At 31.3% G+C, this 22,401-nt stretch overlaps 1 protein-coding gene across 1 annotated transcript; it reads left to right on the forward strand.

The window, feature by feature from the left end:
- The first annotated feature begins 18,230 nt into the window (after nt 1-18,230).
- LOC107962785 (uncharacterized) lies at nt 18,231-22,195 on the forward strand. The gene is made up of 8 exons (XM_016899296.2): nt 18,231-18,992; nt 19,424-19,909; nt 20,185-20,347; nt 20,508-20,805; nt 21,051-21,123; nt 21,218-21,308; nt 21,403-21,482; nt 21,685-22,195. Exons 1-8 carry the CDS (start codon nt 18,894-18,896, stop codon nt 21,931-21,933), a joined length of 1,539 nt encoding a protein of 512 aa, XP_016754785.1. The 5' UTR covers nt 18,231-18,893; the 3' UTR covers nt 21,934-22,195.
- Nucleotides 22,196-22,401: the final 206 nt, after the last annotated feature.

The raw sequence follows: 22,401 nt of genomic DNA on the forward strand, positions 1-22,401 counted from the left end.
TCCCGCTCCACTATGAATGCACAATCTTGATAATCACTATTACCTTTATGGATGTTGGATACATCCATCCCTATCCCACTTTACTCTACTTCAATTTAATTTTTGCTACTTATCTTTACTATTTTCAATTTTTTTAAAGTCAAGAAATATTAAAACATAGATTTTTTAAAAATATTTAACTATAAAATATATAATTTTTTTATAATGCACTATTATATTTTTACTCTTTTAAAAATTTATATATACAAAAATAAAATTGTAATTTTATATAGTAGAATAGGGCAAGACAAATAATTCTAATATCTGCTTCATACTTACTATTAGTTCAAAATTTATCACTCTCTAAATATATCCAACATTTGTTGGTTGGTGGAGCTCTTTTTAAGTTTTTTCTTCTTCTTTCGGTCTGACCCTCGAAAGCCCATATTGATCCTAGGTATCTGCCTATAGCTATAAGACCATTTAACTCTTCGTTTTAGGCAAGTCGCTGTCACAAAACAAGGGAAAGGGTCCACTTGTTTGTCATCTCAACTCAAAGAGCTTGAAAAAATAATGCAAAAGTAAAACACTAATGGAGATAGTGGACCTGAAACAGGATAATTAAGATGGACTTTATCTCCACAATAAGTTGTATGATCACATGGGATACGTTACCCTTGCTTGTTGAGACTTTGCCCGCCATGGCTGGACTTTCTCCCCTCTCATCTCATGATTCTATTATCCCCGATAGGGATTGTTGCGAACCTTATATAACTTCTGGATGTTGCAGTGGTGAAATAGGTTACACAGTAGTTTCTTGCAAGCTTTTATCATTTATTATAGAGGTGGTAAAATCAGAACTGCTTCATGGATTTAACATTAATCCGTTAAAATTGAGAATTATTTGTTATCTTATAAAAATAAATTATATCATGACATCAACTCAATCAAAAATTTATCGATACAAAAAAAATAAAATAAAACGATATATAGCAATAAGAAGTGATTATTTATAAATACTGATGTTGAATGTAAGAGAGAGGTGAATATGAGAGTCCCACTTTCACCCTCACTCCATTGTCATCCATGTGTTGAATGTACTATGTGTATGCCTTCGACTGACTGCGTTACGTATATAATAATGGTGGGAACTGGGAAGGAAGGAGATGTGTTAATAATTTTGGAATTTTGAATTCTTCTTTTGACTGCTTTTTTTCGCTTGATGGTTCTTATTCTTAATTTATTTTCTCTTCTTTTCAACTCTCAAAGGCTGCCACCTTACCTACACTTCTTTTTTTTTAAATGAAAAATAAAACACTTTCAGTCTACTGTTGTGTTTATCAAAAATGAACACACACACACAAGTGAAACAGTGACAATGGTGATGTGGAATGAAGATGTCATGTGGTGCTGTTAGGTTTATGTTCAAATCGTCACTTGTGGACAAATCTAAATGATTGATCACTCAAATTCACATTCATAGTGGAGCTTCCCTTCCCTTGCCTCTTTATTTTATTGTTTTGGTTTAGTCAACAGCTAGAAATCGGCTACCTGCACTTAGCAGCTGCTGTGAAAAGGAGCCTCTTATCTACACTTCGTCACTTTCCACTTTCTTGCTCCACTCTCCACCCTTTTGGGCTACCTCTTTCCTTTATATTAACCACATTTAAGTTAATTTATTAATGAAGGTGAATAATGATATAAGAGTTTATTATGAAATAAAATAAAAAATAATAGAGAACTGCTAAAACTTTGATTGAGACACTAGATCTTAAATACGGGAGTTATTAATATTTATTTATAAGAATTACGATTAATATTTAATTGTGTTTGAATAAAATTATTAGTCTTTATTAAAAATTCTTCATTTTTTTTAATTTAATTTAATGATAAAATATCGTGTTATTATTTACTAAAGATATATAAAACTTATACATTAACAATACATTAAATATAAATCTTAAAATTTTAGAAATAAGACTAAATTAAAGTTAAAATTTTCCAATCTGATTAAGGGGATCAACGTCTCTTATTGCTCTAGGCTTGGTCCCTATATATATAATTCTATCCACCTTTAGTACATCCCACGTGGCATATTATAAAAGAATTAAAATTAAATTAATCTAATTTTATTTTTAATAATATATAAAATATTAACATTTAAAAGGTTGGGAGTGAAAATTAAAATTATAACTAAGTTGACTGTTAAAATAATAGAATTTATTTTATAAAATAAGGGTATTTTGATTAACACTGATGAACAAATAAAAAAAAAAAGAGTAGAGATAAGATAAATAAAGAAAATGTAAAATAGAAGATAAAAGAGGAAGAGGATTTGAATAAAAAAAGCGGCATTGATAGATTCAAAGGAAGAGAAAGAAAAAAGCAAAAGAAGAAAAGCAGCTTATCTGATCTCCCTCCTCCCTGCTTTTAAATTTGGAGTTTCATGAAAGAAAGTAAAGCAAAAGAAAAAGAAAAGGCAGAGGTCATTACTTACTTTTTACCACAATCTTCACACTACCCTTTTCCTTTCTTTATATATATAAAAAAAAGGGTTTGAGTCAAGTTTAGGGTTCAGTTCTGATTTGAGGTAAGAAAATTATTAAAATAATATGCCAATGTCATAGAAAAAATTACTAAAATGTCATTAAATAATTGGCAAGTGGTGGGAAGGATTCATAAAATAATTTCTCTTTTAGCTGTATTGAATGATATATAAATAGATAGATAGATCCTAGATGAATGATTATTACTGTTGTCCAATCTCAGATTCAGATTTATGTAATATATAGTAGTTTTTATTGCATTTAAATATAATACATTCTTGTATACTTCTCGTATTTAAATCATCTATATTATGTTTATATTAAATTAGAAAAAAAATGAAAATCTAGGTATGAAATATTTTAGTTTATTTATTGTATTCTGTAAAAAAATGCCAAAATAATTTATTCATGACTTGGTTCGAAATTTGATTATTCTATTTTATTTTTTAAGAATTTAGTCTTTTCATTTTTTTTAAATTTTAAATTTAGATCTAAAAATTATACACTAAATTAAATTTATAATTTACAAAATCAACAAATGTTTAAAATTGAAAGGGAGAAGCTAATTCTCAATTTACAAAACTTGGTGGCTCAACTTTCTTCAAACTAAAATTTGGTCTTATTGGCGATGGCATCACCCACTTCACTAGTTTTCGACTCAAATCTTTTCAACATTTTTGTGTGTGTGTTTTCTCTGTAGATTTTAGTTTCAGTTCACCCTGTCTATTTTAAAACCCTTGATAGGTCTAGTTTCAGTCCACTCATCATGTTTACTTGGTGATTTTAGTTTTAATTTTAATTTTTGTTATTTAGCTTTATCTCTAATCATATTATGATATATATGAGATTTGCCAATACAAAGATACTACCAAATCTATTAGGAATTGTTCTCAAAGAATCTCGTTTGGAAAGTGTTCATAAAATTAGACTCTGAAATGTTGAGGAGGATAAACCATTTGAGACTTTTTGTGCATATGATGCAGTGGATCCTTTGAGGCTTTTGACAATAGTTTTTTGATTGATTGGTGTTTATCATCAGGTTGGTCTGATGACGGTGAGGTTAGGATGCAAATATGGCTGTTTAATCAAAGTGATGCATCTTTGAATTCCTCCTGAATCATTTTAGTGTTGTGATTATTGTTTGGTTCTTTTTATCTTACATTTGGGCTTTCTTCTGCAAACAATGTCATTTGTGCATAAACTTATAGTGTTTTTTTTTTTGGGTTTGTTATTGTATACACTATGTGTCATGTCTATGTATTCATCATTTATGGTTCATATTAAGTAGCGTTTGGTGTAATGGAAAATGGTAATTTTCTTGAGAATTTAATCAATTGAAAAGTGATTTCAACGTTTAGTATGTTAAATTTTATTTACTTTCAATCTAACTTTACATTGGGAGCTATTTTCCTATGAATATGGCAATATGATTCTCATGATAAAAAGTGAAAAAATTAAAAAAATATTAAGACAAAATTAACCCTATTTTATATTGTTTTAGGATATTAGTCTTACTAATAATCGTAACAAAAAAAAACTATATATAAAAAAAAAACCATCGCTTTCTTCCTTTGTCCTACTACTTGATTTTCTATATTGCTTCAATGGATTCTTCGCAAATATTATATATACATAATTTCTTAATTTATTTCAAAAAACAAGATTTATATATACATGATTTTATATGTGCATTATTGTATTTAAAAAATATATGTATGACAAATTTGCTTTCAATTAACATTATAAATTATTATTATTTTAAAATATCAATTAAAATTTGTTATTAAATATTAAATCCGAATATTTGTTAAGAATACAATTTATTGTGAAAATTAAATACATGAATATTACCTTTTATTTGATAAAGGTAAATTCGTAAATTTTATCATTGTATTTTTAGGAAAATACTTAATGAATCAAATATGATATGTAATATTCCTGATATTTTAATCAATACATTCCAATGTATACCAAACGTTGCCAAGTAATTGTTAAACTAAATTTTATTTGATAATATGTTTTAATATAACAAATTAAAGTATTTTTGAATAAAAATTAATGTTGAACAAAATTGGGCAAAATTGATAAAATCAAGTTAAAATAGTTTCAATTGAGTTAAAACATTTTCAATCATGTTAAAACCGTTTTTAAACAAGTCATTATTGCTCTAGGTCAAAAAGTATCGATACTTTTTGGCTAAGTATCGGTAACTTTCAAGATATCGATACCCAGTCTAAAATCGATACCAAATTGACATTCTATTTTTAATTTTTACAAAAAGTATCGATACATTTTATCAGGTTTCAATAATTTATCTTTGGTATCATTGTAAACTAATTTCAACAGTCAATGGACCAGACATTAAATGCTAATAGTATCGATACTCGTAGAAAAAATATCAATACATTTTGTTGCAGGTGAATTTAATGATTTTGTATTTTCATCCCCAATGGCTCTATTAACTTTCACAATAACCCCAACGGTTGGAAATGTATTAGAGGGTATAAATGCCATGTTCCAAAGGTCCTACAACAAGGAGAGAGATCATCAAGCTTAAAGATCAATCAACACAACCTTAATACTTAATTCTTTCATAATCTTCTTGTAAACACTTGTGAGCTTTCATTGTATTCATTCAACTCAAGTGTTATTCTTTATATTTGTGCTTAATTGGCAAATACATCAATCTTGTAAGGATTACTTCTTAGTTTGCCATTTGTTATTCTTTTTGAGAGGGTTGAGTCTTAAGGTTTGAGTAGAAACCTTGAGGGAGTTGCAATATTAAGATTTTGGGTAAAAATCTTAAGGGTGGTTGTAAGGTTAAATCTTGTCCTCAAATATTGTCAAATTAGTGAATTTGAGGAAATTCTTAGTTGTGGAAAGCTAAGGTAGTGGAGTAGGCAATTGAAGTCGAACCACTATAAATTGTTGTTTTCATTGTTGCACATTCTTTCGTTGATTCTACAAATTTTCTTAAAGACCAATTCACCCCCCTCTTGGCAATTTTGAGTTGATCTTTTGAAGAATCACATTCCATTGGAATCATAACATGAGAAAGCACTAAATGCCACCTTAGTGATAAGTATTTTTGTTATTCAAAAAAGTAGTTTAAAATGCAAATTCGTTACCATATATAGACAAATATTGAAATTTGTCACTATATTTTATTCTAATTGGTATTTGGTATTATACATTGAGAATATAAGTAAACTTACAACACAAGTTGCATGTGATTGAATTTTTCTACTAAACTTTATCGAATATTGCCACCAAATTTGATTTTTTAAGATTAAAAATTTTCACCTTGATATTGATCGTGAGGATTAAAAACAAAATTTAACAAGAAAAATATTATTTTTAAATATTTTATTTCAATAGTTAAAAATAAGTTATTTTTATAAAATATTGAAATTTGATAAATTAACTTGAATTTTTTATTTAATGAAATAAAGAATTGAAAATAAAAAATATACATCAAAAAAGATTTTTTTTTATAAAATAACAATTTCATTTTTTTATACAATATTGAAGGTGGAGGATGGGAGGTCACATGGTTTGAACCCAAGTCAAGGCTATTTTTATACAAATAACCTAAAGAAACAAATTAATTAAAAAATGACCTGGACCAAAAATTAGTTAACGAAATGACCCGTTTTGAACTGTGTAACTCGGTGCCGCCGGTTGGTCAGGCGACACCACCCACTTTTCCGGCGCCATCATTAGCCAATCATCAAGTTAAAAAAAAAATGGTGCCGTCACTTTCTCAGGCGACATCCGTATTTCAAAATACCCATGAAAAATACAGGTATTCACGGTGGAAAAAAAGGGGAAAAACATTTAATGGGTGTCCCCAATATGTCAGGCGACACCGGTGAATTTTTTTTTAAATTCATGCCAGTAAAAAAAATTTTGGTGTCGTCGCAGTGTCAGGTGGCATCGGTGGCGGAAATATTTTTTTTGGGTGCCACCAGTGTGTCAGTGACACTTTTTTGTTGGGTGCCGTCGGTCTGTTTGGTGGCACTGATGAATTTTAAAAAAAAATTAATTGGTGCCGCCACACTGTTAGGAAACACCACCCACTATATATACCCCATCCTTGATGCAAAATTTTTATATATTCAAGTAGAGGGTTTTTTTGTTGAATTTTTTTTTCTATTGAAGAGAAGAAAAAAAAATGAAGAAAGAGTTGTGGCTAGTAATAGTGAAAAAGAAAAAGATCAATGTTCAATAGAAAGAGAGAAAACAGAAGAAAAATATTTTTTGTGTGTTCGATGTTTGAAATTGGTATTTGTGTTGGTGTGTTAGGGAAAAATTGTGATAGTTTAAGGTATGTTTGAGTTTACAGTGATGTGTTGGCACTCGAAGACTCACACATTTCATTTGCTGTATGGGGAGTGCACCATCATCCTGGAAGACGTTGCATTGCAAATCGGGCTCCCAGTTGACGGCGAGGCTGTAGTCATGAGTTCAACTATAATTAAGGCTCCTACTAATGGTGGTTATGCGGTAATAGGTTCAACTATAACTCGGGCCCCAATTGATGGTGGTTATGCGACCATGGGTTCAAGTTTCATACCATGAGAAGAGGATGCTTTATAAACCCCATACATAAGTTTGAGATCATAATCATAGGGAAAAATTAAGGAGCGACAACGATTATAGTTATTAATGAGTTCTTTAATCACAACAATCCTCAAACTTAAGTATGGGGTTTATAAAACATCTTCTTCCGGTGGCATGAAACATTAACCCGTGACCACATAACCACTACCAACTAAGGGCCTGAGTTATAGTTGAACCCGTGACCACATAACCACTGTCAATCGGGGCCCCTAGTTATAGTTGAACTCGTGACCGCATAACCGCCGTCAATTGAGAGCCCGAGTTGCAATTCCATGACTTCCAAGGTGATGATGCACTCCCCACACAATTAATGAAATGTGTGGGTCTCCGAATGCCACTGTATCACCGTGAACTCCAACACACCTGAAAACTATCTCAATTTCTCCCTAACATACCAACACAAATCAATCTTTCTCCCCAAATTTCCAACACCCAACACAAACAAAAATTGGAAAGAAGAGAAAGAGTCATGTTGGAAGTGTTTTGAGCTAAGATGGCAGCAATGAGGTTGAAAGCGCATCTTACAGGGCAAGAGAGCTAATAGAGAATGGTAAAGTGAGAAGAAAAAACAATTGAAAAAAACACTGAGAAAAAAGAAGAAGACAATATAGTAAGCCGGTGATTATTCCAACTATAGTTAATATCATTATCATACAAGTTAAAATGACAGTGAGGATCATCATATTTCGATCTATTATTCATGTAACTACAATTACGATAGCTATAAATTTTTTTTCTATTCACTCAAAAAAGAACCATCATTAGTAAGATGAAAACAAATTTATTTTCACCATTAAAATATATGGAATAAAGGTCCTAATTAGTATCTCTAATTATCAGAACGAATTTTCGGATGTCTTTAACGTCAACTAAATGATTCGTATCATGCATGTTTTCATCCGTGCAATCATGAATTATGCGACACCTATTAAAAATTATATATTTTCTTTCCCAATTTATTTTAACTCGAAAAAATATTATTTTAGGTGAAGTAGTTTAACAGGTATTGACGATGGAAAAAAATCGGTATCAGAAAAAATATGAGAGAGGAAAAATAGAATACTAAAAATAAAAAAGGAACCGACAAAAAAATGAAAATAAAAACGAAACCAAAAAAAAGACCAGGCCCATTGTCGCAACGTGATCGGACGATTACGGGCTCCCCCAATTTTCTCCCCTTTTTCCTCTTCTTTTTTTTTCCTGATTTTTGTTTCTTTCTCTTTTTGGTATCCCCAATATAAATGGGGATGGTCCCCCGTCCCCCTTTGTTCGAAAGTTGAAAGGAAAAAAAAGTTCTGAAGTTTTTGTTAGTTGTTATTGTTTTAAGGGAAAATTAATTTGTGTTGGTATTTTAGGAAGAAAAATTGATAGTACATGGTAAGTTTTTTTTGTTTATTATAATAAATTGAGTATTATATTAATGTTTTCATTTTAAATATTTGTTAATATTTATATAATTAAGATCATATTTATATTTCTAATCATAAATATTATATTTGTGTTTAAGGTGGAGGGATAGATTAAGATAGTTTTAATGTTTTTTTTTTAGTTTGTAATAATAATGATTATAAATATATATATTTTATTACAACATGGCAACACAAAAAAAATTATTACAAAAATTAGCGGTGGCACTTGATAGTCCGACATCATCCATTAAATTTTTTTACCCTGATAGCCACTGGGTCGTCTAAGACATCGACGACACCGATTAAAAAATATATTTTTTTCTTTTTTTCTCCATCATGAATACACAAAAGAAATACGGGTGCCGCCAGATATAGTGACTACACAAAAAATATTCTTTTTTTCAACCTAATGATTGGCAAATGATGATGCTAAAAAAGTGGGTGGTATCGCCTAACCAGCCGACAGTATCGAGTTACACTGTTCAAAACAAGTCATTTCCTTAAATAATTTTTGGTCCAAGTCATTTTGTTAATTAATTTGTTCTTTTAAGTTATTTGTATAAAAAAGCCCATTTCAAGTGAATGGCCGACAAAATAACAATTTTATTAGTTTTTAATATTATGTTAATTAACTTATTATTGTTAAGTATGAAAAAAAAATGTTATTAATTCAATTTTGTCTTGAATTATTTTTTAAATTAAAATTGAATAGTAAATTTTAATAAAAATCAAACAAAATGTAAGTAATAATATTCAATATAAAGCTAAAATATAATGACGAATTTACTTTTTAAAATACATTATTAAATATTAATCAAAGTAAATAATGATTTTAATTTTTTTTAAATGTGTTATATCTTTTCATTACATAGATATGTATAAGCAAGGTAGAGCACGTTAACTTCCTATTTAACTCTACTTGAGATAGTAATTTGGTTAGCCACTCGTCCAAATTTAGGGAGTGATACTAGCACCTTTCCATTATGAAGATAATCTACTTTTAAGTGCAAACACTTTTTAAGTGTGAATATGCTCTCAATATAATAAGGAGCCTTGTTGAGAGGTTTTTTTTGGTTCAAACCCTTAGGTGCCATATAAAGAGGAAGGGTTCAAACCTTAATAAGCACAAGACGCACGACCCAATACAACAAGGTGCTCCTACGTCGTGAATCCCGCCTTCGATTCAGGCTCCCATCAATGTCAAAAGACTAAATCCCTGCTAGTTCCATCTAACATTTTATTTGAATTTTTGTTTCCCCGCTAATTCAATTTCAATAGTTGAAAAAATAATAATAAATTTTTAAGTACTCAAACATGTCTCTTTTTAACAAAATATAGATGATTTGCAATAATGATTCTAGTAGAGAATTAATGAAATTATGCAACAATCAATAAGTTTTTTAGAAGTAAATTTTATCATGTTATATAAGATATGATTACACAATATAAATATAACCTGGCATAAAAAATAACATAAACATAACACAAATACATTATTTATATTTGAATTGGAAGCATGATTTTAACTATTAGCTTACATCTATTTTTTCAAGATCGATAAAGTTGTTTTTAGTATAATAAAGACAATTTAATTCTCTCAACATCTTTATCTATTCATTCATTTTATGTACCAATTTCTTAGTACAAATTATTGAAAGGCTTAAATTTGAAATCCTTTGAACGAAAACAACATATTTTTCAAGCACTACAACAGCATAAGCAAAAGCAATGAAAACATTTAGGTGCGCAATTTGGTGGACAAGCATCCTTGCAATCCGCATTCATGCTGCATTTAGCATTCACCATCGGTACACCATCAAAGGGTAATGGCTCAGACACTAGCAATCAACTACATTTATTGGTTTTTAAGTCACAAAGACCAAGATGATCACAGTTCAATTGACACTCTGAGTCATGAGTACATGCTTTCGAGTTTGATACACTTGCAAATTAAACAATAATGTTTCATCATTTATTTGTTTTATTTAATTTTTTTAATTATATATTGATGCATATATATAATATGAATCTAAGACAAATGAGATTTGAATCTCAACAATTGCAGCCTCTCCTTTTATCTTAAGACCGCAATATCTTTTGTACAAAAAAATCATATGTATATGTATGTAATGATTAAATATCGAAGTAAAGAAATATTATATACACTAACCAAATGCCACGATCAAAATAATGAAAATAGAAGCAACACCAAAAGAAGCCATTGTTTGAAAGATGTTGAGAGATGAAATTTAGAGTCTATTATATTATGAAAATGAGTAGGTGATGCACAATTTATGAGATATATTGGACATTTTATAGCTCAATTTGTGGACCCTTTTGAATCTAATATTAAATGATGCAATAACTAGTTGATGATATACTTGTCAATTATGTAGCACAATAAAATCTCAAATAGGAAAATAATAAATTTAGAATTTAATTTAGGCATAACTTATGGTATAATAAGGATAAAGACAAAAGTAAGACACATAGAGTTACCATATAAAATAAATTTTGTTGGAAGTTTCATTATTATACATAAGGATAAATACTAAAACTATACATGAACTATAATTTAATGTGCAATTGTATACATAAAATTTGATTTTGGGCAATTTTTAACATGAAATTTTGATTTGATCCAATTCTTGTAAATTATTAACATAATTATTTATATAACATTATTTTATATTTATATATTGCATACATAAAATAATTATATTCATCCAATATAAAAATAATTGATGTATTTATTTTTTTAAATGTGTATGATTTAAATCAAAATTAAAGTTTCAAGTATACATTTGAACCACAATTAGAGTTTTACGTATATAATTGCACCAAATATTCAAAGTTCATGTATATAATTACATATTAAATCAAAGTTCATGTATAATTTTGAGATTTTTCCATTATAATAAATATACTACTTTGGTATATATAATATAAGTACAATATATGTTTAACCAACTATAATGTAAAATCAAACTAGAACAAAACACAATAGATGAATAGAAAAGAATTGAACAAAATTTACACATATTATATACACATGGAACAATTGAAGACACATATTTCAATAATTTATCGTGGAACTCGAATCTGAGTACTTAAAGCATCCACCATATTAATATTTTTTTATAATTTACAATAAGTTGAAAATAATTTTCTAAACAAAGACTATACAATTTTTTTAATTGGTGCCGCCACGTTGTCAAGCGACATCGATGGATTTTTTTTTATTGGGTGTTGTCGGTTTGTCTGGTGGCAGAGGTGAATTTTTTTTAAAAAATTTAATTGGTGCCGCCACGCTGTTAGGTAGCACCACTCACTATATATACCCCATCCACGGTGCAAAATATTTATATATTGAAGTAGTGAGTTTTTTGCTGAATTTTATTTTCTGTTGAAGAGAAGAAAAAAAAGGAAGAAAGAGTTATGGTTAGTAGTAGTGGAAAAGAAAAAGATCAGTGTTCAATAAAAATGGAGAAAACATAAAAAAAATTTTGTGTGTTTGGTGTTTGAAATTGATATTTGTGTTGGTGTGTTACGGAGAAATTGTAACAGTTTTAAGATATGTTTTAGTTCACGGTGATACGATGATGCTCAAAGACCCACACATTTCATTTGTTGTGTAGGGAGTGCACCATCACAGTGGAAGACGTTGCATTGCAAATCAGGCTCCCAAGTGACAGTGAGGCTGTGGTCACGAGTTCAATTATAACTCGGACCCCAGTTGACGGTGGTTATGTGACCATGGGTTCAAGTTTCATGCCACTAGAAGAGGATGCTTTATAAACCCTATACATAAGTTTGAGATCATAATGATAGGGAAAAACTAAAGGGCGACAACAATTGTAGTTATTAATGAGTTCTTTAATCACAACAATCCTCAAACTTATGTATGAGGTTTATAAAACATCTTCCGGTGGCATGAAACATGAACCCGTGACCACATAACCATTGCCAGTTGGGGGCCCGAGTTATAGTTGAACCCGTGAATGCATAACCACTATCAATTGGGTCCCTTAGTTATAGTTGAATCTATGGCTGCATAACCACCGTCAACTGGGTGCTCGAGTTGCAATTCCACGACTTCCAGGGTGATGGTGCACTCCCCACACAATTAATGAAATGTGTGCGTCTCCGAACGCTACTATATCACCGTGAACTCCAACATACCTTAAAACTATCCCAATTTCTCCCTAACACACCAACACAAATCAATCTTTCTCCCCAAATTTCCAACACCCAACACAAACAAAATTTGGAAAGAAGAGAAAGAGTCATGTTGGAAGTGTTTTGAGCTGAGGTGGCAACAAGGAGGCTGAAAGCGCATAGTACAGAGTGAGAGAGCTGATAGGGAACAGTAGAGTGAGAAAAAAATTGAAAAAAACACTGAGAAAAAAGAAGAAGACAATATAGTGAGTCGGTGATAGCCACTGTGTCATGTAATTATTCAACTATAGTTAGTATCATTATTATACAAGTTAAAATGACAGTAAGGATCATCATATGTTGATCTATTATTCATGTAACTACAATTATGATAGCTATAAAAAAACTTTCTTGTTCACTCAAAAAAGAATCATCGTTGGTAAGATGAAAAAAATTATTTTCACTATTAAAATATATGAAATAAGGATCCTGACTAGTATCTCTAATTAAAAAGGTGTCATCAAAATGAAGTTTCGGATGTCTTTAACGTCAACTATAATTAGAGATACATGCATGAATCGTCGTTGGTATGATGAAAAAAATCATTTCACAATTAAAATACATGCATGTTTTCATCCGTGCAATCATAAATGTTTTTATCCGTATCATGCGACACCTATTAAAAATTTTATATTTTCTTTCCCAATTTATTTAGCGGGTATTGATGGTGGGAAAAAATCGGTGTCAAACAAAAAATGAGAGAGGAAAAAATGAATACTAAAAATAAAAAAGGAACCGGAAAAAAAATTGAAAATAAAAAAAGGAACAAAAAAAGAGACCAGGCGGCACCGGGCTGATAACCCTGCCACAACGTGATTGGAAAGTTACGGGCTCCCCCATTTTTTCCCCATTTTTCTCTCTTTTTGGTATCCCTTATATGGGGATGGTCCCCTCCTCCCCCTTTGTCCAAAAATTGAAAGGAAAAAAAAGTTTTGGAGTTTTTTTTAATAATTATTGGTTTAAGGGAAAGTTAATTTGTGTTGGTATTTTAGGGAGAAAATTTGATAGTAGGTTATAAGTTATTTTGTTTATTATAAATAATTTGAGTATTATATTAATATTTTCATTTTAAATATTTGTTAATATTTATATAATTAATATTATATTTATTTTTATAATCATAAATATTATATTTGTGTTTAAGGTGTAGGGATAGATTAAGATAGTTTTAATGTTTTTTTTTAGTTTGTAATAATAATGATTATAAATATATATTTTATTATAACGTGGAAGCACAAAAAAATATTTTTTTATTACAAAATTAGCAGTGGCACTCGATAGTCTGACGTCACCCATTAAAATTTTTTTACCCTGACAGCCACTGGTGTCGTCTGAGACACCGACGACACCCATTAAAAAATATATTTTCTCTTTTTTTCTTCATCGTGAATACCCGTATTTTTCACAAATATTTTGAGAAAAATACGGGTATCACCTGACATAGTGACGACACAAAAATGATTCTTTTTTTAACCTAATGATTGGCAAATGACGACGTCGAAAAAGTGGGTGGTATCGCCTGACCAACCGACGGTACCGAGTTACACGGTTAAAAACAAGTCATTTCCTTATATAATTTTTGGTTCAAGTCATTTTGTTAATTAATTTGTTCTTTTAAGTTATTTGTATAAAAAAGCCCATTTCAAGTGAATGGCTAACAAAAGTTTTAACCACTATTACATGCAAACCAAGACAAAATAACAATTTCATTAGTTTTTAATATCATGTTAATTACCTTATTATTGTTAAGTATAAAAAACAAAGTGTTATTAATTCAATTTTGTCTTGAATTATTTTTTTAAAATTAAAATTGAATGGTAAATTTTAATAAAAATCAAACAAAATGTAAATAATAATATTCGGTATAAAGCTAAAATATAATGATGAATTTACTTTTTAAAATATAATATTAAATATTAATCAAAGTAAAGTATAATAATGATTTTCAATTTTTTTTAAAAAAAGTGTTATATCTTTTCGTTACATAGATATGTGTAAGCATGGCAGAAAACGTTGAGTTCGTGTTTGACTCTACTTGAGATAGTAATTTGGTTGGCCACTCTTCCAAATTTGGGGAGTGGTAGTAGCACCATTCTGTTATCAAGATCATCCACTTTTAAGTATGAACACTTCTTGAGTGTGAATATGCTCTCAATACAATAAGGATCCCGTTGAGGGATTTGTTTGGTTCAAACCCTTAGGTTCCATATAAAGGGGAGGGGTTCAAACCTTACTAAGCACGCGACACACAACCTAATCCAACAAGGTGCTCCTACTTTGTGAATCCCGCCTTCAATTTAAGCTCCCATTAGTGTCAAAAGACTAAATTCCTACTAGTTCAATCTAACATTTTATTTGGATTTTTGTTTCCCTGCTAGTTCAATTTCAATAGTTGAAAAAATAATAATAAATTTTTAAGTACTCAAACATGCCTCTTTTAACAAAACATAGATGATTTGCAATAATGGTTCTAGTAGAGAATTAATGAAGTTATGCAACAATCAAGAAGTTTTTTAGAAGTAAATTTTATCATGTTAGATAAGATATGATTACACAATATAAATATAACCTGGCATAAAAAAGAACATAAACATAACACAAATACATTATTTATATTTGAATTGGAAGCATGATTTTAACTATTAGCTTACATCTATTTTTTCAAGATCGATAAAGTCATTTTTAGTATAATAAAGACAATTTAATTCTCTCAACACCTTTATCTATTCATTCATTTTATGTACCAATTTCTTAGTACATATTATTGAAAGGATTAAATTCAAAGTCCTTTGAATGAAAAACAATATATTTTTCAAGCACTACAATAGCATAAGCAAAAGCAATGAAAACATTTAGCTGTGCAATTTGGTGGACAAGCATCCTTGCAATCGTCATCCGTGCTGCATTTAGCATTCGCCATTGGTACACCATCAAAGGGTAATGGCTCAGACACCGGCAAGCAACTACATTTATTGGTTTTTAAGTCACAAAGACCAAGATGATCACAGTTCAATTGACACTCCGAATCATGAGTACATGCTTCCGAGTTTGATACACCTGCAAATTAAACAATAAATTTTTATCATTTTTTTGTTTTATTTAATTTTTTAATTACATATTGATGCATATATATACTATGAATCTAAGACAAATGAGATTTGAATCTCAACAATTGCAGTATCTCCTTTTATCTTAAGATTGCAATATCTTTTGTACAAAAAAATCATATGTATATGTATATAATGATTAAATATAGAAGTAAATAAATATTATATACACTAACCAAATGCCACGATCAAAACAATGAAAAAACAAGCAACACCAAAAGAAGCCATTGTTTGAAAGATGTTGAGAGATGAAATTTAGAGTCGATTATATTATGAAAATGAGTCGGTGATGCACAATTTATGAGATATATTGGACATTTATAGCTGAATTTGTGGACCCTTTTGAACCTAATATTAAATGATGCAATATCTAGTTGATGATATACTTGCCAATTATGTAGCACAATAAAAATCTCAAATAGGAAAATAATAAATTTACAATTTAATTTACACATAACTTATGGTATAACAAGGATAAAGATAAAAGTAAGATAGATAGAGTTACCATATATAATAATTTTTTTTGGAAGTTTCATTATTATAAATAGGGATAAATACCAAAACTATACATGAACTTTGATTTTGTCCAAATTTATACATGAAATTTTGATTTGATCTAATTCTTGTAAATTATTAACATAATTATTGATTGACATTATTTTATATTTATATATTGCATACATAAAATAATTATTTTTTTAAAAAAAATGTGTTATATCCTTTCGTTACATAGATACGTGTAAGCATGGCAGAAAACATTGATTTCCCATTTGACTCTACTTGAGATAGTATTTTGGTCCAAATTTGGGGAGTGGTAGTAGCACCCTTTCGTTATCAATATCACCCACTTTTAAGTGCAAACACTTGTGAACATGCTCTCAATACAATAAGGAGCCTGTTTAGGCGTAATTACCTCATTCTGATTGAGCACATAATAGAATGGGCTCCATGGTCACCCTTTGCACCCATAAATATCCTTTACGCATTTTGTGAGACTGAGTATTTATCCCTCCACATAAACTTGTGGATAAGATGACCTTTCTTATAAATGCACTTACAATGACGAAGAAATAATCGACCTTTTGAAACCCTAAAGTTACTCTAGTTAGCCTATCCTCTTGTTCTTTTTTGACTCTCCACCTCTCTAGGTGAATCGGTCTCCACCAATCCACCACTGTCTCCTCCCTTGTTGTGTCTTGTATTAATAATTGGTGCGGTGAACATAGATAGACAATATATAAGTTCCAAAAAATACAACTCTCACTTCCTTTAATCTCGTCAACTTCGTTAACCCTGCCAACTCCTCTTAGGGGAATGACAAACTTCCTACTAACCCTGAGCTTCCTTCGAGCCAAAATCTTCATCCTAGCACTTAGAGAACAAAGAACCCAACCATTACCCCTCTTGAAGCCTTTATGCAACTCATGGCCACCTTCTATATCCCATTTTGCACTCCTATGGCTGATCCTACTACAGCCATAGTCATGCCACCAACTACTCTAAGCATTCAAATCTCGCCCGACACTTCCATGTCAAATTCCAGATATCAAATCATGTGCCAGATTTTTTTCAATCTAACTACTCTCTAGTCTCAACCCACTATTGGTGGATCCTCAAATTAGGTCTCTCAATTGCAAGTCAATGAGATGTAAGAGAAAATGCGCCTCGTGCAAGAACAACTCTTGGCTCAACAATGCTAGTTTCATGAGTAGTTGGAGTGCCAACGCTTGTTGGATTTGCAAAATCATGTTGAGCAATTGATTGCGAAGCTCTGGGTAGCCAATGATGTTGTTAAGAAGAATAACTTGCTTGACCCCATTCATCTAGAATATTCTGCGAAAATAATTATATTATTTGAAAGTATTTTTATTTTTATAATTTTATATAAAAATAATTAATTTTAAACTTAAAACATAATCTTTAAGAAAAATTTAAAAATTGTTGTTGTAAAAAAAGTTGATATTATTGATTGCAACCAATGTTTTCGGAATTGAATCGATGGTCAAACCATCGGTTCGAGTGGTCCAAAGAAAATAAATTATTAAAAATATAAAAACCGACTCAACTGTAAGTTCAAATTGACTTTTTAATTTTGTTCAACTTGTTTGTACCAATTCATGGGTCAATTGATTTTATGCTTATCATCGAACCGATTGATCAGTCCAATTCGATTCGAACAATATTGATAGCATATTATTAATTTTTAAAAGAAGAAGAAGAAGAGAGGGTTATAAAATTAAGAATCCAACTAACCAATTTAATAGACGCATTTATGGATCTGTCAATAAATTAGGGCGGCATCCATGCTTCCCCATAAATATTGTTTACATCATCCATACTTTATTTTTCTTCTTTTATAGATTTGGTTATATCAAATAACATGCGGTTTATTAGATGATAAATATTCTGATTTAATTCTTCATTCTATAAGGTTTAAAGTTTATAATGCAACTCTTCGTGTTGCTACCTTTCTTATTTATGGAATAGTTTGAGCCAGAAAAAGCTACATCTTTCTCATTCAAAAATTCCTTAATGAGCTATGTAGTTAATACCAAATCAGTTTAAAAATTCAATAATTTCTTCTTTTTTATATATATTTTCTATTAAAATAATTTGTCTTATATATAAACCTCTCAAAAGCCATGAACAGCACGTAACATTGACCCACTGCTTTTAAAAGAAGTAAGAAGAAAAGGAAATGAATAATGGGTTACCAGATTTCCTTTATGTTTTATTGAAATCATGAAGAACAACCATTGGTTTATCGTTTGCAAGCATTCATGGCGGTGAAAGCAGACCAAGTGATTGAAGTGAAAGTTAAAAACTGGTTTTCCACTGCAGTGTCGTGTACCAAAGAGAGAGAGAAAGAAGTGTCAGTAGGCCATGTTTTCCACCATATCTTGCCTTAAATGACAAATATTGTTCATCTCCCACTCTTTTCAACAGAAACCCAACAACCCTTTTTCTTTCTTTAAGATTGTTGATTTGGTGAGATTTCTTCGATTTTGTTGATGAAAAAAAAGATGAAGACTGAAGAAAAAACAGTGACAGAGGAACATGATGTTGGTGATGCTGCAAGACGAGGAACAGTTTCTGTTCCTATTCAACAGGTATTTTCCAGTTTCCTTGTTACTGGAATGCTTAATTTGTATTTTTTCACTGAATATTCAATATTACTTCATAACATTTACAGCTAGAATCCATAGATTGGAAATTTGCATGTTTACTCGATGTAAAGATTATGGTTTTAGGCTGTTTTTAATGGCACTTTGTACTTATGAGGGAAATAAATCACAAATTAATTAGCTTCACTCTGGTGGATTTAAATTTTAAACTGTTAGTGATCTTTTTTATATTTTAAGATAGTTAAATACATCGGTTAAATCACCGGTTTCATTGGAACATTGTCGGTAGGACCCTAGCTACTCATTGTGAAGTTATATGTTTGCCCCATCTTTGCATTAATATGCTGAGAGCAGCTCTCAAGTGTAGTTCATTATTGTATGTTTGGTTGCATAATGATGAATTGTTCTTGTTTCAGGTGGAAGATTCTGCCGGAATAACCGAGGAAACGGCGGATGCTCGTAATTGGAAGCGAACCAACCTCTTTCTCGAGATCCCCTCGAGAAGTTTGGATGATTCTTCTCAAGAGTCTGTCACAGTTAAGATGCCCCAAACACCTAGTTTGACTCCCAGGAAAGTGAATTTTCACTTGACACCGAGTCCTTCCGATGCAAGGATTAATGGATCCTCCTCAGGTCCTTCGTCGTCGAAAGGTAAATCGTTGAGGAGTCTCTTGCCGAAACTAAGCTTCAAGGCTAGAAGTATAAGTTCGGATATTGAAAAGGCTGCAAACTTGGCTCCCGAATCTTCGATTACTTCTCTAAAAGAGAAGCCTTCCATGTCGAGGACATTGTCACTTACCAAGATATTTACTCCCATGATAAACAGAACATCTTCCTTGCCTGTAACTCAAACTGCAAACTCGAACCCGGAATCTGCAAGCGGGGGAAGCCTTGGTGGCTCTGTAAGTTTTGTTATGTTCTTACTTGACATTGTGACTATAATTTTATTGGATTTAGATCGTCTTTTCTATCAACTAGACAGTGAATATTTGTAGTTTATCATGTTGGATTATCGTAGTCAGTTTTCGATTCACGAATAGGGGCATGTTAATTAGCTGCTAGAATTATTGCATGTTTGCAATCTATTGACCTGACCAAGTGATGTCTTAATGTTAAATGAAGAACATTAGAAAGAAGTCATTTTCATACAAGGATTTAAGTGTTGGTTCCTTTGCAGAGTAAGGGAAGCATGCTGAAGATATCTCGCTCGTTTTCAGTTCCCGTAAACGAAAAAGAAGGAAAATTAAGGAGAATGGATTCATTCTTTAGAGTGGTTCCCTCAACTCCGCGAGCAAAGGAAGGAGAAATAAGTTCAAACCCTTCTATCAGGCCCGATTCAGGCATCCATTCTATGCATTCATCTATGTTTATGCTTATGTTCAAAATTTTGCAAAGTGCCTTTCATCTAAATAGATCCGACATGAAGTTCAAAGCATATAAAGGTATTCGGCCTCGAACTTCTGTCAGCAACGTCTTATGAAAATCTCATTTTTTTTTCAGAAAACAGAGACCCTGATGGTGAGGACATACTGGAAGAAGAGGCTGTTTGTAGAATTTGTATGGTTGAACTATGCGAAGGAGGCGAAACATTTAAGATGGAATGCAGCTGCAAAGGCGAGCTTGCGTTGGCTCACAAAGACTGTGCCGTTAAATGGTTTACCATCAAAGGCAACAAGACATGCGATGTGTGCAAGCAAGAGGTTCAGAACCTACCCGTCACCCTTTTACGAATCCAAAGTGTTCGAGCTCGCCATGGTGGAACAAGTAGAGGTTTTCCGGATGAAGCTCGTGGATACAGGTAAATTACAGCTTCTTACCAACTCTCCTGTAGGATTCAGGTGCGAATATCAGATACGGATATGTTTCTGTCACTAGTGTGTTCGGTTTTGTATGTTATACCTTAGGCTTCCTAGGGCAATGACGCCTTAGCTTTTAGTTTATCCTACAAGCATTCCTCATACCTTCTAAACATTAAGTAAAAAACGAATTACCAGACTGCTCTATTGTGTACATTCCGAGCACTTATCCGTTTGATGATTGCAGGGTTTGGCAGGAGGTCCCGGTTCTTGTAATCATCAGCATGCTTGCATATTTTTGTTTTCTCGAGCAGCTTCTGGTAGGATAAGTTGTTTTCCATTCAGAACTTCCCTTCTCTGCTATTGTATATATATATCCTTGATATATACATGGATATCTCCATTTACCTGCAGGTTGGAAAAATGGGTACCGGAGCCATTGCTATATCGCTTCCATTTTCTTGCGTGCTAGGCCTGCTTGCATCGATGACTTCTTCAACTATGGGTAGGCTTGGCGAACATCCTCAAGCTTTTTGATTAATTTAAGAGGAAATTCAAATGTTGATTAGAAAAAATCCTTTTGAATGTTTGGTATTCAGTGAAGCGAAGATTCATCTGGGTTTACGCATCGATTCAATTCGCCTTGGTGGTCTTCTTTGCTCATATGTTTTATTCATTGGTAAGTGATTTCTCTATCTTGCTTAGCACCCGCTGAACTCGATTTTTTGATATACTTGTATGATCCAACACTCACCTCTCCGAGAAATATCAATGCAATGGTCATTAAACTACACAGTTTTGGTACTTTTAAACATTAAATTTTGTGTAAAACATGGTTTGATTAAAATCAATTAACTTTTTAATCGTTCTTGGACATGCAGGTGAAAGTACAAGCAGTACTATCAATTCTCCTTGCAACTTTTTCTGGTTTCGGCGTTGCAATGAGCGGGAGTTCTATCATTGTCGAGATCATGCGTTGGAGAAGAAGATGGCAGGCTTGGTCCGACCAGCAGCACCATAATTCCCAAGTTCCGACACCACCGCCGGTCCAACCTCCACGAGCTGTTAATTCACCTCGGAGAGTTCCGGATGGAAACCAGCAAAGAGCAGAAACTTTCAGTGGGAGTTGAACGGATCTACCTTTCGCCTCTTCGGTAGCACTTATCGAGTTCCCTACCATATCCGCTTCGCTCATTCATTGACATGCGTTGAAATTGAAGCTTTGATTGTTTCTTACATTGGTAAGCCCAACATTGAGGCCCCCACAATACAGTATGTATAATCTAGTTTATCTGCAGGTGAAGCATCGTTTGCTTTTTTTATATACAATGAAATAGTTTGCAATGTGCTTGCAAAAGGGCATATATAATATAATATAGTAAGCTTAATACATATTTGACATTTTTTTTAAATATATGATATTTACGTTAATTTTTCTATTATTATCTAATATGACAAAAGTTATACATTTTAGTACTCGGAGATAATATTATTATCTTTTTGTGCGTTTAATTTTAACAATAATAACCTTTGCGACATCCATGAAAGAAAAAAAAAAGCCGAATGCATGCATAAATCAAGAACCAAATAAATTATAG

This window comes from Gossypium hirsutum, chromosome D08, assembly GCF_007990345.1.
Source record: "Gossypium hirsutum isolate 1008001.06 chromosome D08, Gossypium_hirsutum_v2.1, whole genome shotgun sequence".
Lineage (NCBI taxonomy): Eukaryota > Viridiplantae > Streptophyta > Magnoliopsida > Malvales > Malvaceae > Gossypium > Gossypium hirsutum.

Excerpts from the sequence above, each read along its gene's own strand:
- LOC107962785 (XM_016899296.2), top strand. The coding sequence starts at position 18,894 with ATGAAAAAAAAGATGAAGACTGAAGAAAAAACAGTGACAGAGGAACAT. Across the intron at positions 18,993-19,423 it reads TTTCTGTTCCTATTCAACAG|GTGGAAGATTCTGCCGGAAT; the intron begins GTATTTTCCAGT and ends TTCTTGTTTCAG. Across the intron at positions 20,348-20,507 it reads TTCTATCAGGCCCGATTCAG|AAAACAGAGACCCTGATGGT; the intron begins GCATCCATTCTA and ends TTTTTTTTTCAG.